At 43.7% G+C, this 14,820-nt stretch overlaps 1 protein-coding gene across 5 annotated transcripts in view; it reads right to left on the bottom strand.

The window, feature by feature from the left end:
• Window positions 1-14,820, bottom strand: part of ABCC2 (ATP binding cassette subfamily C member 2) — a 54,675-nt gene that overhangs the window by 28,259 nt on the left and 11,596 nt on the right. For 2 of the 5 annotated variants that reach the window (XM_084904054.1, XM_084904053.1), the window contains exons 4-13: window positions 13,897-14,031; window positions 13,578-13,682; window positions 13,083-13,138; window positions 11,648-11,879; window positions 10,276-10,439; window positions 9,010-9,187; window positions 5,715-5,969; window positions 4,571-4,636; window positions 2,399-2,536; window positions 1,467-1,613 (exon numbers count right to left, since the gene is read on the bottom strand). In XM_084904054.1, coding sequence (XP_084760180.1) covers window positions 1,467-1,613; window positions 2,399-2,536; window positions 4,571-4,636; window positions 5,715-5,969; window positions 9,010-9,187; window positions 10,276-10,439; window positions 11,648-11,879; window positions 13,083-13,138; window positions 13,578-13,682; window positions 13,897-14,031 — 1,476 coding nt within the window. The other 3 variants (XM_084904056.1, XM_084904055.1, XM_084904057.1) reach the window with 3 other exon arrangements.

The following is a 14,820-nucleotide window of genomic DNA, read 5'->3' as shown; positions in this document are numbered from 1 at the left end:
GAGGAGACAGGCAATCTGCCAGGCTTCTGGCCCATAATTTGCCACTTCCCCTGGGAACCCTCCTGAGCCGCACTACAGACTCGGCCTCACCTCAACCCTGGGAGCCAGCCGTCCTTCTGGACAGAGATAAATTAAGATGCTCTATTTCAATCCTTCGGTAGGGGGGTGGGGAGACAACTCAACTGCTCTCTCTCCAATTTGTACCTAGTTCGAGGAACTGTCTTGCCTTTCTCTAAGATAAAACACTAACTTCTTTATGGTCCTGAACTAGGCCCCTGGCGTGCTCTCCTTTAACTGACCCATTCGGTGACCTAATGGAGCCACCGCTGACTGGGACTCTGAGCAACTGGCCAGGGCGCACTGCGACACAGGCCACACAGGTCGAGCTGAAATTGCAACTGATGTGTGTGCTGGCTGGACACCCTGTGGCCCCCCTGGAATGTGAGAGCTGGGGAAGATTTCCCGGAGCTTTGCAAGGATGTTTCTCAGCTGCCTCCCGTCTTCCAGGGAGGCTGTCAGGAGGTGGTTTATCGTCACCACCTGGGTTCTGATGGAGTGAGGCTTTCTGCTTTGCCCTCTCCACAACCACAGACTATAAAACTGCTTAACTGCTGCAGGGACCACTCTTCAGAAAAAGAGCCTCCCCCTCCCCACCCAGGTGCACTGTCATCTGGCCCTTTTGTCTCAGTGCCATCTTGTGGGGCAGGGAATGGAGGGAGCTGGCACCTTTGTTCTCGCTGTCTACGTGATAAACTCAATCCAAAAAGAGCATGTTGTTTCTTTATCGGCCATACCTGTCAGCTTTTCTTAACACCATCTAGGACGGGGTGGCCTTCTCCTAATCCCCAGGCTTTTATGGCCTGAGCTGTCTGAAGTCAGCCTCCTCGGAGGGGAACACACATCACCACACTCTGTCAGCCTGGTGGCCCCACCAGTCTTCCACCTGCCTGCCCTGTGGTCTTCCCTCTGAGGTCTGGTCCATCCCAGTGACCAGGCTCCGTTTTCAGGACCCACATGCTCCGTCCTGAACTCCAAACCCATTTTCTGACAGTGTAAGGCTCCCCAATTGCCTTTGGTCTTACCATGAGATGGCTCATACAAAGAGGGGGTCATTTTCCTTCCTTCATCCCATAGTTCCCTAATGCTATATAAATACCTCAGGAGCCTTGGGAAAATGTGTGGGAAACTAATTTGGGAAAAGGGCTCAGAAATGTTCCAAGTACACAGGGTTAATCACAAGCACTGCCTCCCTGCGAGGCAGATGAGAATCCTCACTTTATAGTCAGATAAATGGGCTCAGAGAGCTTGTGATTTTACTAAGATCAAACCATCCTTCTTCAGAGATCAAACAATCTGCCTAGCTGAAAGTTTACCAGCAGAAGCTAGAAATGAGATATGATAGACTAGTCATTCTAGAATCTAAGGCTTTTCCTCAGGCGCCACCAGTTAGCAGTGAACATTCCTACCTGGAGCAGGGAGGAGATCATCATGGGAAACATACTCAGGGGGAAGCGCAGGATATTGAAGAGGGTGATGGAGGTGAAGGCCTTTTTTGCATCCAAAACATTGTTGCTATCCACCAGGACGTAAACTGAAAATGTGATGACGGATACCTGGAAAAGCAAGGTCATGAGCAATTTATTCCTAAACGGGCTCAGGAACACAGCAGAACAGAGTTGAAGGAATTTAAGGATCGTCTCAACCATCCCATGTTACACATGAAAAAGCTGAGCCCAGAAGAGAAGGAAACATCTTTTAAAAAATATATATAAAGCTTCATGAATTTGCGTATCATTCTTGCGCAGGGGCCATGCTAATCTTCTCTGTATCGTTCCAGTTTTAGTTTGTGTGCTGCCGAAGCGAGCACGAGGAGGAAATATCTTGCCTGAATCATAAAGTCAATCAATGGCATTGCTGGGACTAGAGCTCGGGTCTCCTGGCTCCTATATCACTGTTTCTTCCACTATTGACCCACATGGCCTCCCCAACAAGACAAGAAGCCCTCCTTTGCAAACCATTCTGGACACCCTGACAACTTGCTCTGAGCCCCCAGACTGCCAAACTATACACAGGGCTGAAACTAGAGTTGGGGGCATGAGGGACCCTGTTTCCCCGAAAATAAGACAGTGTCTTATATTAATTTTTTCTCCCAAAGTTGCGCTAGGTCTTATTTTCAGGGGATGACTTATCTTTCCATGCGCTAGGTCTTATTTTCGGAGGATGTCTTATTTTCGGGGAAACACGGTAGTATAAGGAGTTGAGCGGGGGGGGGGGGGGGGGGGTGAGAAAGGGGGGCAGAATTCCCTGAATTTCCTGATCAGACCTACGGTTCTGGGAAGTCTACCTAGGACAGACTTTCTTCTTCAGGAAGCTGACCCACTCACAGACTGTCACTCACCATGACTGGAGTTAAGTATAAGAGGAACACTATCAGAGACTGCAGCTGCCCAAAGGTGAGCAGATTCTTGAGCTCTTTCTTTCGAATGTCACTGACTTGGTTTTTGAATGAAGGTTCCCAGGCAAAATATTTCAGGATCTAATAGGATAGAAAAGAACACAGCTTACACTGTTGCCCCAAAGGATACCGGTATCTCATCTACCCAGGTTTTGGGACATGGTCCCCAAAATTTGGGGAGGGGGCAGAAATCCAGATTATAAAGATTGATTACAGAAACATAGCTTGTATTTGTTGACAACCTATATGTACAAACATTTTACAGACGTTATTTTACTTAATCTTTGTAACAATCTAAGGGTGAGCAACTGTCCCAGTTTGCCCGGGACTGAGGGCTGCCCAGTACACAAGGCTTTTGGTGCTAATCCTGGAAAATCCTGGGCAAACTAGGAAGAGCTAGTCTCCTACTTTTGTAGAATTATTTTATTCATTTTTCTACATTAAGGAAACAAGCTGAGAGAGGCTAAGTTACTTGCTCACCCTCACCAATTAGCTGGTAATAGAGGTAAAACTCAAAAAGCAGCTCTGTTCATTTTGCCACATTAGCAGGAAGGCATATCAGAGCCCTTTGTGGAGACATATCAGGGCATTAAAAGGGGCCTCCATTGCACTTTCAAGAACTTTGGGTGTAAAATCAATGAATTCAAAACAACATATATATTTAAAAAACCCTCACTGGTCACCTTTGGAAGATGAAATGCATTATTTTGAAAGCTGGTAAACAGAGGAAAGAAAAAAAAAATCATTTATCCTTCCTATCCTACACAAATTTTAAAATAATTTCTCTTTATAGAATTTCAACTAACCAATGCCAAAGGAATAATGAATTAAAATATCACCCCTTTGTAACTCTTAATGAAATAATAGATCAAAGCAATGACAATGGGTTTTCAACCTTAGCTGCATATTAGAATCACTTAGGGAGCTATTGAAATATAATATATGCCTGGGGCTTACCCCTAGAGAGTCCAATTTAAATGCAAGTAGGGCCCAACCTTAGTGAGTTTTAAAAACTTACTGAGGGCCAAAACCAGTTTGGCTCAGTGGATAGAGCTTCAGTCTGCGGACTTAAAGGTCCCAGGTTCGATTCTGGTCAAGGGCATGTACATTGGTTGCGGGCACATCTCCAGTAGGGGGTGTGCAGGAGGCAGCTGGTGGGTGATTCTCTCTCATCGATGTTTCTAGCTGTCTATCCCTCTCCCTTCCTCTCTGTGAAAAATCAATAAAATATATTTAAAAAAAATAAAAACTGAGGAATCAAAACATGCTGTCTGGGTCTGGGCCACAAATCAGTGCTCCAGGTACAAGGATGGCAGGACATTTAGTGAGAGATGAATATAGACAGACAGGAGTAACTGTTGTAGATTAAAAGCACTACCAACTAAATGGATATTCTTTGGATCCTTATTCAAACTAACCAACAGTTGCCCTAGCCAGTTTGGTTCAGTGGATAGAGTGTCAGACTGTGGGCTGAAGGGTCCTGGGTTCAATTCTGGTCCAGGGCATATCCCCGGTTGCAGGCTCTATCCCCAGTGGGGGCATACAGGAGGCAGCCAAATCAGTGATTTTTTTTCATCATTGATGTTTCTATATCTCTCTCCCTCTCCCTTCCTCTCTGAAATCAATAAAAATACATTTAAAAAACAAACAAACAAACAAGTCTTTCTTTTAAAAATATACAGAAAGTATTTACTAATGAAATGACAAGATAATCTGAGATTTGCCTTAAAATAATTCAGCAGGCATGAAGAGGAGAATGGGGGTATAGATGAAGTTAGTTAGGTCATGTTAATTATTGATGGAGCTGGCTGATGCCCATGGGGATTGATTATATCATTCTGTGTACTTTTGTGCACATTCAACAATTTGCAAGGTAATGTAAAACAAAGCAAACCATTTATGGTAAATAAATAGAAATCAAGGTATAAATGAGGCCCTAAGAGGGGTAGCCGTAGAAGAAACAGGAGACTTGTGAGTGGATGAATCAGGAATCACGTGACACCCTACAGGCCTAGAAGCAGGAGTCCACAGCCTCTGCTAGGTTTGTTAAGACCAGACCCCAGAGCTGCCGTCATTGCACACAGAGAAGGGCCAGCTATGCTCTCGGCTTCTCACCTTTATTCCATTGAGAATTTCATTCATGGTCTTCAAACATTTGTCTTTCTGATTCATATTTTTTGCCTGCCAGGAAAAAATAAAACGCACTTCCATGTGAAAGGGTCCAGATTTGCTGTAGATGCAGATGGTAGGTCTTGGTGGCACTTGTGGCTGGCAAGAATGTGAGGTGCCAAGTGATGGAATATGTGTCTCTCCCACTCTCCTCTTGGCCCGCTCTGCCCCTGCCACACCCACCTTCTTTCTGATCCTTGAACATGCATGCCAAGCTCATGTCTGCCCCCACAGCATTGGCCTGAATATTCTCTCTTCCCAGGTTATTTGTCTCAAGATTTGCTCCTTCATGGTCAGGCTTGTGTTGTTCAGAGCTCAGCTCAAACATCCCCTCCTCACAGAGGCCTTTCCTGACCCCATAATCTAAAACAACTCCCCAGTCACTTGCTATCACATCACCCTGTTTAATTCTCTGCACAGTACTTGACCTGATATGTTTTTTCTTTGCTTTTGTATGTTTATGACTTGACTCTCCACCCCACGTAGAATGTAAACTCTACTAGAACAAGAGCCTGTCTATTTGCGGTTGTGTTCCCAGAAAAGTATTATGTACAATAAATGTTCTCCAAATAATGTGTAACTAAATGAATGCAAAATGAATGATTAAATCATGTACACCATGGAGGTCACACACCCAACCTATGATTTCTGGCAACACTAAGGACCGTCCACCTAGTGATAGTAAGGCTGGTTGCTAGGATTTAGGCTTAAAGTTTCAGTCACTCGTGTGAGTGCTCTGTGTGGTTGGTGTGTATTGCTATGATGAAGAGACAGGGCCAATAATCACTGTTCTAAGAAAAGCCCAGTGGAGCAGGGGGGAAGAGTTATGTTCAGGGTCCCTGGGCAGCTCCTCTCTATCCAATCTGGCTTGTCCCTCTAATAATGAATGAAGATAGAATATACAAACCCTAAGAGTGGTTAGAACATAAAAAGGGGAGGCAGAGAAAGCCAAGTTCATTTGGGATTGTGGAAAGTCTTCCATCAGCTTTGCTCTGCCCATACTCCCACCAAGAGTTAGAATAAAATAAGCAAAAGACTTTTTAGACTTTGAAGTATGTGTCGATATCCATAGGGTGCTCTGCTTGCTTACCTGAATAGCCTTATTCTTGGTGGCGATTATCCCGTTAACTGGGATTAGGAGCAACATCACCCCAACACCCGCGAATACTGAGGGTCCCAACTCTATCCACAGGAAGCAGATGGATAAGACAATCTGTAGAAGATTTGACCACAGCAGGTGGATGAAGCTGGTCACGTCCATGAGCTTCTGGGCATCCACAGACATCAGGTTCACTGTTTCTCCAACGGTGTAGAGCTTTCTCGCCCGGTTGGAAAGGTTCAGTGCCTAAAGATAAAGATTGAGATTGGGACCCGTGGACAAGGCCAAGGATACTGGGAAATAAAAGGGGGAACCCAGGAAGTGATAATACAGCAAAAGGATGGGCTCCATAGAGACACAACATTTTCAAGGGGCTGTGCCTTCTTGCCTCCAAATTTCATAGTGTTCTCTCATTCTTGACTATTCTTTCCTGCTATTCTCACCTTCTCCAAACCCACACCTCAGCACACTCTTTTCCTCAGAATATTCCTATTTATTCTTTAGGGTCAGCTTAGATAGAACACTCTGAGAAGACTTCACTGACTTTCAAGCTTGGGTTTGATACCCTTCCATGTACTCCTATAACATCTTGTGCTTATCCCTGCCATTCTATCCATCACCCTGAGCTGTAATTGTTTTGTTTTTCTATTTCCCCACCAGATATAATCTCTGTGAGGACAAGGACCACATCTGTCCATTTCACTACTATATCGCATGGCACACGGTAGGGAATCAAATATTGAAAGATGGATTGAATGGAGAGGTGAAGAGAGGCAGCATGTATTGATTCTGGCCTTGCAGACATTTGATGTGGCAATGTCATTTGGAGCCATACTCTAATGAGGAGGTTGTAAACATTCCAAAGAAGGACAGAGCTCTTAGAATGGAGAGGAAAGTTGTGGAGTTCACACATTTGAAGCAAAACGATTAGTTTCTTGTCCGAAATTTGCAGATAATGTCCAGATACCTGAATGTGATAGTATGGGCCTCCTGTTTGTTCTCATGTTAAAGAGATCAGAAGGCTGATCCCCACAGTTCTATCACTTACAAGGATGCCTGGCACATTAGGGTTAGAGGTGGGTTCTGAAACCAGCTTGCACTATCCTCACCAGTCAACATCCTCCTGGAAGAAGGAAGCTTTCTTCTAGCCGAAACCGGTTTGGCTCAGTGGATAGAGCGTCAGCCTGTGGACTGAAGGATCCCGGGTTCGATTCCGGTCAAGGGCATGTATCTTGGTTGCGAGCACATCCCCAGTGGGGAGTGTGCAAGAGGCAGCTGATCGATGTTTCTCTCTCATTGATGTTTCTAATTCTCTATCCCTCTCCCTTCCTCTCTGTAAAAAATCAATAAAATATATATTTTTAAAAAGCTTTCTTCTAATATCCACAAAGATAATGCATGGGCTACATGTGGCCCTCAGTTTTCACCTCAAAATTTCTCCTAGAAGCTCTACTCTCATCTTAATCCAACAATACATTCTTCTTTGGAACATACCAGGACTCTTGGTTGTATAGTAAAAAAAGGAAATTTTCTAAAATGTTAGGGTACCAAGGTTCTAGAGAAATCAGTCCACTTCTATTCTTCTCCTTTGGTATGGAAAAGTAACATTTAGTTACCCTTTAAGATAATCCCTATACTTTTCTTTTCTCAGTAAATCTCAATGAAGTAGGAAAGTCATTGATTTTAGCACCAATAGCCCTTGTCTGGGGGCAGGTCTTGGCTATGTGACTATAGGCATTGCATAGCACTAAGCCTTACTTATCTGTAAAATAAGGATAATGCAATTATTTCACAGGGCTATGGATTGATAATGGATGTGAAAAATGTCTCAACATTTCAAAAGCTTTGGCTAAACATAGGAAATTAGTTTATTTCAAATTCTATTTTATTAGCAATATTTGTCTCACTAAGAGCTCTATTTTATAAATTCCTTTTAGATTGTAACAGTTACAAACCTGGAATATATTAAGGTTAATAATGGGAATGAATGATCACAATTGTAAAAGTGTATATTTGTAGAAATGGCTGAGACAGCCTAGTTAGTGACCTTATATCCTGCAAACCAGCAGAAATGTAGTATCTTCAGAGGGAATAAGGTGATTAAAACACTGATTTGTGAGGAGGCAAGTGCCAGTGTGAAAGTTTCTGAGAGTTTCCAAGGACTTGATCAGACTTTTGACCCAAAGACATTCGGATTACTTGTCTGGGTGTCTTGATGAGTCAACATCTACTGAGGGGGAAAAAAGACACATTGGTGTTGTAGGAGAGGAAAGCAAAGGAGAAACCCAGGGAGTACCATGGAGAAATCAATGATGGAATGCTCTAGTGGTAAACGAATATCAGGAAGAAAAGGCAACTGTTTGATGTTCTGACCTACAAAAATTCCTATCTCCCCATGTATGAATTTTCTCCTTAGACTTATAGTCACTGATCATAACTATTATAGTTCTATGTCTTCTTTTTATTTATTTCTTCTTTATTGAGATACAATGGACTTTATTTTCATTTCTTAAGAGACAAAATGAGACTTCATCTTAGTATCGAGGATGTAAGAAAAAAACAGTTGTCCTGAGAACATTTAAATGTTAAAAGCAACACATCAGAGGGAAGATGAGGAAAACTATCATAAGGAGATGGAAAAGCTCCTGGGTCTGCAGAACTCAGAAGGCAGAGTGAGCATATTTTAAAAACAGAAGAGGCAATGTCTGCAAGGCCAGAATCAATACATGTCAGGCAGAGAGGGCTTAGTCAGCCACTAAAGATTTAGAAAAAGAAGTATCTAAGCAAAAGTGGTCTAGAGGGATGGAACCCTGGTCCATAGTGAATTCTAGCCTATGGCAAAATTGCAATCTGAGATGGATGCCCAGGCCTTTTGAAAGCTGTTTCATGTAGTATTGCATTTATATGTTAGTGGTTTTAAGAGTCTACCTTTGGCCAGTTTCTTTCTGACTTTAAATTCTTTCCCAAGACGTTCTCACCTTGTTGAGAGAGGTAGGAAGAAGGACAGGTATGCAAGGCTGAAAAGGCAGATCCTGGGCAGAGAACAGCTTGCCAATTTTTTCCCCTAGATTGTATTTCCTCCTCTTTCACATATACCAATATCTATATTCACACTTTTCATATTTTAATTTTAAAAAAAAACGTTAAATAAGTTTGTATGACTAGTCAAAATCAAGAGTTAAGGTCAGTTATCATTTTCACCTAATTTTCCTCAATCTTGGAATAAGTGCTCACGTTTACTAAGGGGGTTGGTTTTATTTGGTGCTGCCCAACACAGTCCACTTACCTTTTTATATACGGAAGCCATGATGGTTGTCCGTACATTCACGCCTAGCGTGAAGCACAATTGAAAGTAATACTGAAGGCAGAAAGACTGGAGGAGGGCCACAACGAAGAAGAGGATTGAATAGAGATACCCAGTCCACACATAGGAGTCACGATCATTTGCGAAGGAGATCAGCAATCTGCCAGAGCAAAACCGAGTAAGTGATGGCCACCAATCCTCCAGGGGCTCCACCCTCCTTACGCACAGCCAGATACCCTCCCCTACCCATGACAAAATGACCAGAATCGCCCAAAGCTCTTGGAAGACTGAGTGCCACAATCATGCTAGTGCTCTTGCTTTGGTTTGAAGATGAGCAGAAAGAACTTAGGTGGGATGAGACGGGATTATGGATGATCTACAGAGCTTTGTCCCTGTCTCCCTCCAGCCCTTAGTATAAATTGATTTGTGGGATAAATCGATTCTTTCCTAGACAATGCAAACCTGAAAGGAATTAGGACATGTATCCAGAATGAGTTAGAAGGGCTTCCCCTGGAGAATAGCTCATTCATAGATCCAGGCAGATTGTTAAGTCTTGTCATGATTAACCTTAACCTCCCCTTGAAGGCTCAGACTTTGAGCAATGAGGTTACAAGGCTCTCCTGGGGTATGCTGCCCACCTCTTGGATGTGGCTCAACCCATAGCAGTTTTGCTTAACAAGAAAGATCACCTAACAAGTATCTGACTTCCAAGGGGACAAGGAGAGGGAAGGGAGAGTTGGGGTGGAAGGAAACGTGGAAAAGAGGGAGGCTAAAGGACATATTTTACATTTGGAAAGCTACCCTGCACCTTTCCTGAACACAACATTGTACACTGGAAAAAAATTGTGAGCACTTTTTTTTAAAATGAAAATTTAATGGTCTGGCCAGCGTGGCTCAGTTTGAGCATCAACTTATAAACCAGGAGTCCACAGTTTGATTCCCAGTCAGGGAACATGCCTCGGTTGCAAGCGACTTCCAGTTGGGGGAGTGTAGGAGGCAGCCGATCAATGATTCTCTCTCATCATTGATGTTTCTCTATCTCTCTCTCCCCCTCTCTCTTCCTCTCTGAAATTAATAAAAAATATATACTTATTAAAAAAAAAAAAAAAATATATATATATATATATATATATATATATATATATACTTATAAACAATAATTTAATGATAAGTTCCTGCCTGCAGACACAGAGGGCAAAAAGGAGAGTGGCAGAGGAGGCCCCAAGATAGCACCGGGCTGAGACTCACTTCAGCAGCTGAGGGTTCAGAAACATGAGTGCGTCATGCAGCAGCTTCAGCAGGAACGACTTCAGGAGAATGATGTAGAAAGTTTTGAAGAGGGTCTTGACCAACCAGGACTTAGGAAAGTCTTCTGCGGTCCCAGCCTTCTTTTTTTTCTTTTTAGCTTCTTCCTAGGTACAACACCAAACAGCAACAGTGTCCCTAAAGGTGCTGGTGTAGGTTCTGTCCTGCACTGACAGCTCCAGGGCAGAGCCCCTGAGCCCTGTCGCCTTCTTGTACAGGTTTGGTGATGCACAGTGACTCTCAATAAGTATTTTCAAGTAAAAAAAGTCAATGAATTAACTGCCAATGCTGTTTCACCAAGATACAAATTCTAGAACTCTTAAGGTATTATTTTATTTTATCTTTCTATTAAAAAAAAAAAACTTTTTATGAGCCCTAGCCAGATTGGCTCAGTGGATAGAATGTTGGCCTGTGGACCAAAGGGTCCCAGGTTTGATTCTGGTCAAGGGCATGTACTTTGGTTGCAGGCTCCTCCCTTGCCTGGGCCCTAGTCAGGGGCCTGCAGGAAGCAACCAATCAATGTGCTTCTCTCACTTCGATGTTTCTTGCTATCTTTCTCTCTCTCTTCTACTCGCTCTGAAGTCAATGAAAAATATCCTCAGGTGAGGATTAAAAAAAGAAACAAACATTTTATTATAGAAAATTTCAAATATACCTCAAAGGAAAGCAAATAGTACATTATACCCCTATGTTTCCATCACTAAAGTATTCTTAGTATTGTGAATACAAATTCTATTTAATAAAGAGGGAATATGCTAACTGACTGCCCCACCCTCAAAGATGGCAGCACCCACAGCCAATAAGGAGGGAATATGCTAATTGACCACCCTACCCTTAAAGATGGCAGTGCACACAGTCACAAGATGGCAGTGTTCAGTCCCCTCAACCCCGCCAGGATGGCAGGCACACAGCAAGTCCAGGCCTGTCCCTAGGCAAGCCCAGCTGCTCTGTACACCTGCCTCCAAAGCCCCCCAGTACCCTTAGCCTCCCAGCTGCCCAGGGCTGCCCAAGGCTCGGGTAACCAGGGCCGGCTGAGACTTGTGCTGCCGGCAGTGGCAGCAGCTGAGGTGTGATGGGGGCATCACCTTCCTCCGATGGCTGGGTCATCTCCCACCCCTGAGGGCTCCCAGACTGTGAGAGGAGTCAGGCGGGGCTGAGGGATTCCCCCCTCCAGTGCATGAATTTCCATGCACCAGGCCTCTAGTAATAATATAAAATACACTGAAAAGTATGTGAGGATAGAATCACCATGACACTGATGTCCTCTTGCCTGAGACATACAACACATTCACACAGACCCTCGTGGAAAAGTTACCAGAACAAGGACATCTTGGCTTTGGCTCTGGTTCTTATTCAGCTCGTGCAGCCTGGTTCCAGAGTTCCTCTGGGCTTTCTGCTGCCGTCTCTGCAGTGCCCGCCTGGCCTTCAGCAGCTCCCCGGCCATGTGTGTTTCAAATTTGCTGACCAGCATCTTGGTTTTACTCTGTTCATCCACATCCCAGACATCTTCGAGCGTCAGAGGCTTCTTGTAGCCTTTCAGAACAATGCTAGAATGAGATGAGCCAGAGGCTGAGACCTTACAGGCTGGATCAGAGGCTGTCTCCTGGATGCCTCTATCAAAACCCACATCCCACTTCTGGGATGGAGGGACAGAAGAAGGAGACTTCTCCCTTGCTCCACTACTCCATCTCCTGACCCTTTCATCTTGACAGAAGAGTGAAGAGAACAGGGAGGGGACCCGTGTGGGTAACAGAAGATGGTAGAAGACAAGAGAAGAGAAGGGCAGGGGCATTACTGAATTAAGAGCTAAAAGGGCATCACCTCCCCCTGCTCCTGCTCCTTCCTCCTCAACACTGGCTACCTCTTTGCTGCTCTGGCATCTCCTGGAGAGGCCTCCACATGCTCTTAAGGAACTGAGCAGATCTGGAAGCCACCTCCATATTGTCTCCCTAAGTCAGAGCTCCTCAACCTAGGATTTGAGAAAGGGAATAGAAAAGAAATCATGTCTTTATTTTTAATAGCTTATAACTGATATTTAGCCTTTCCTTCTAATATGAGTAAAGGCAGACAACCAGAGTTGTAAAAAGGAGTACCTGAGCCTTTGCCCCTGGGAGAAATCCCAGATGTTTTCATGGCTCATTTACACTCATTACTGTTGTGAAACTATGCTCATTGTTAGTCCCATCACTAGATCGTTATTTAATGCATTAATCAAGAAGCACTTGATTTCCACATCACATATTTGGTCTTTAAAAAAATATTTAGGTAACCACATTTCAATGTATTTGTTTTCCTTAATAACCTCTGTCTTTTGTTTTATGCATTGAAAACATTACCTGGGTGTTACCAGACAAAAGGGTCTGTGGAACTACAAAGGACAAGGATGCCTGCTCCAGATCCTCTGGGAGCCCGGGACAACTAATTCATCCCTTGCCCTCCAAATCTGTGCCTCACTGCCTGTCCCCACAACCCCCTGTTCCTATTCTACTGCCTCCTTTTCTTATAGCCTTTCCTTTTCTCCAGGGAACCCCCAGGCTACCAAGAGCAAATATCCTTCCAACTTTTCCTCAGCATCTCAATCTGCCCAATGAAGGCAATTAACTAAATTGATCTGTCAGAACATTCTCAGACTCTAAGAAGAGGAGATATGGAGGCCACAGGAGGCATTTTGAAAAATTAAGATTTCCATCACTTTCCAACAATTGAGGAGGTGGGGGATAGAGACAACCCATTCTCCACGCATTTCCTACCTGTCATACCAACTAAAGGTAATTTTACTCAGAAATGAAGCCGTGAGTGATGGATTCTGAAAAACACACAAAAAATCAGAAAATAAATCAATTGGGAACAGGAACTCCATGGGACTCTAAAATCAGAAACTGACATTATAGAAACTAGATATGATACCGAAATAGGCTGGTCAACATATATTTATTTGGAGAACCCAAGGTCACCAATTGACCAACAATTAGACCTTCTGGCATAGATGTATGGATTAACTGTCTATGCTAAAGACTGGTAGGTGAATATCAAAGTCAATATTTCCTTATTCTAGTCACCTTCTATTGCCTTATGTCATAAAATGATCTTACACTACTGTATTCTGGGCTACGGGGCCTTCAAGAGTCATAGCTATATCAGGGGACCTGTGTAACACCTACACACCTACACCTTGATGCCTTATATATTTATCAAGGGGCCATCCAATTAAATAATCTATGAGGTGGGTCTATTTCAAGTCTCACATTTGATGAGCCTTTTTCTGAAAATGCTGAAAGGACCAGGATCAGGATCTGGAAGGCATAGCAGATGAAGAACAGGCAGGAGTAGGCTAGACTGGAATTGTCACCCTATGGGAAAAGGAAAAACAAAACAAAGAGAAAATGAACCTGTGATCCAAATGAAGTCTACACAGCCCCTTTATGTGAATATTTGTGATTAAAGCCTCCGTCAAATCCCCTAAGTACGATTCTATCCTGGAGCTCAACTTACTGTAAGCCATTGGCTCCAACTGAGAAGTTGCCTAGCAGTTTCTCCTCGTGTCACCCTCTCTTCCCTCCTTACCTTTAAAAGCATCCGGATCAAAGTCTGAAACTGGAAAGTGCCACAGAGAATTGAGAGAATCCAGAAGAGGGACAGGAACCAAGAGTCCTTCTGCACACACCAGCGCCTGCTGTGTTGGATCAGCAAAACCAGGAGCTAGAGAGGCAGTCACATCAAGTTTTGAAATATATTGTCACTAGCCAAGGAAAAGAGGCAAAGGGGATGTCAGAAAACAAAGGAAGAAAGGAGGACTACGGGAGGAGACTGTTGTACTTCATCTGGCCAGGCAGAAAGCACACAAATGCCAAATTGTAGATTTCTTCCCTGACACCATCCAACTTTCTCTTTTCAGGGCCTCCATGCTCTCCCTGGGACCCCCGTCCCCACCCCATCTCTATTCACCACACTTGGGTGGGGAGTTAGCAAAGAAGGCAGAAGGTCACCATCTGCATTTTAATGTAGTTACTCTGGGAGCCAGAAAAATCTTTTCAAGATCCAAGGAAATTAACATCAAGCACTGTAGCAGTCGGGTGATGGAGGCATATTCTGCTGGATAGGTGCAAGGTGTCTGTATCATGATTTTCTAATAGTATCATAGATTAAGCAGTCAATAAAAACACTTCCCTTGTAACATCTCACTTATCAGTAGATGTAATTAATTAAATGTTGGTTTTCTAAACTCAGTAAACCAATATTCTGGGGGGAGGCGTGAAGCCATGATTTATAGCAGTTGCCTATTTCCATGGTATAAATACTCCCACTGTTGTGGGTTTCAAGTTCCAGCATGATGTCACCAGGTGCAGGATCGGGAAGAGATGCACACAATCAGCTCTGTGAGCTGGCTGCAACACACCACCTCTTAAACCCTTCTTTGTTTGTCCTAAGCAGGGTCAACAAACCATATGCCTGCGAGGGTCAGGCAGACCATGTTACTGAGTGAAGTAT

The sequence above is a fragment of the Pipistrellus hanaki genome (assembly GCF_964339955.1).
Source record: "Pipistrellus hanaki genome assembly, chromosome: 14".
NCBI classification, from domain to species: domain Eukaryota; kingdom Metazoa; phylum Chordata; class Mammalia; order Chiroptera; family Vespertilionidae; genus Pipistrellus; species Pipistrellus hanaki.
This window is presented reverse-complemented; position numbering and strand designations above follow the sequence as displayed.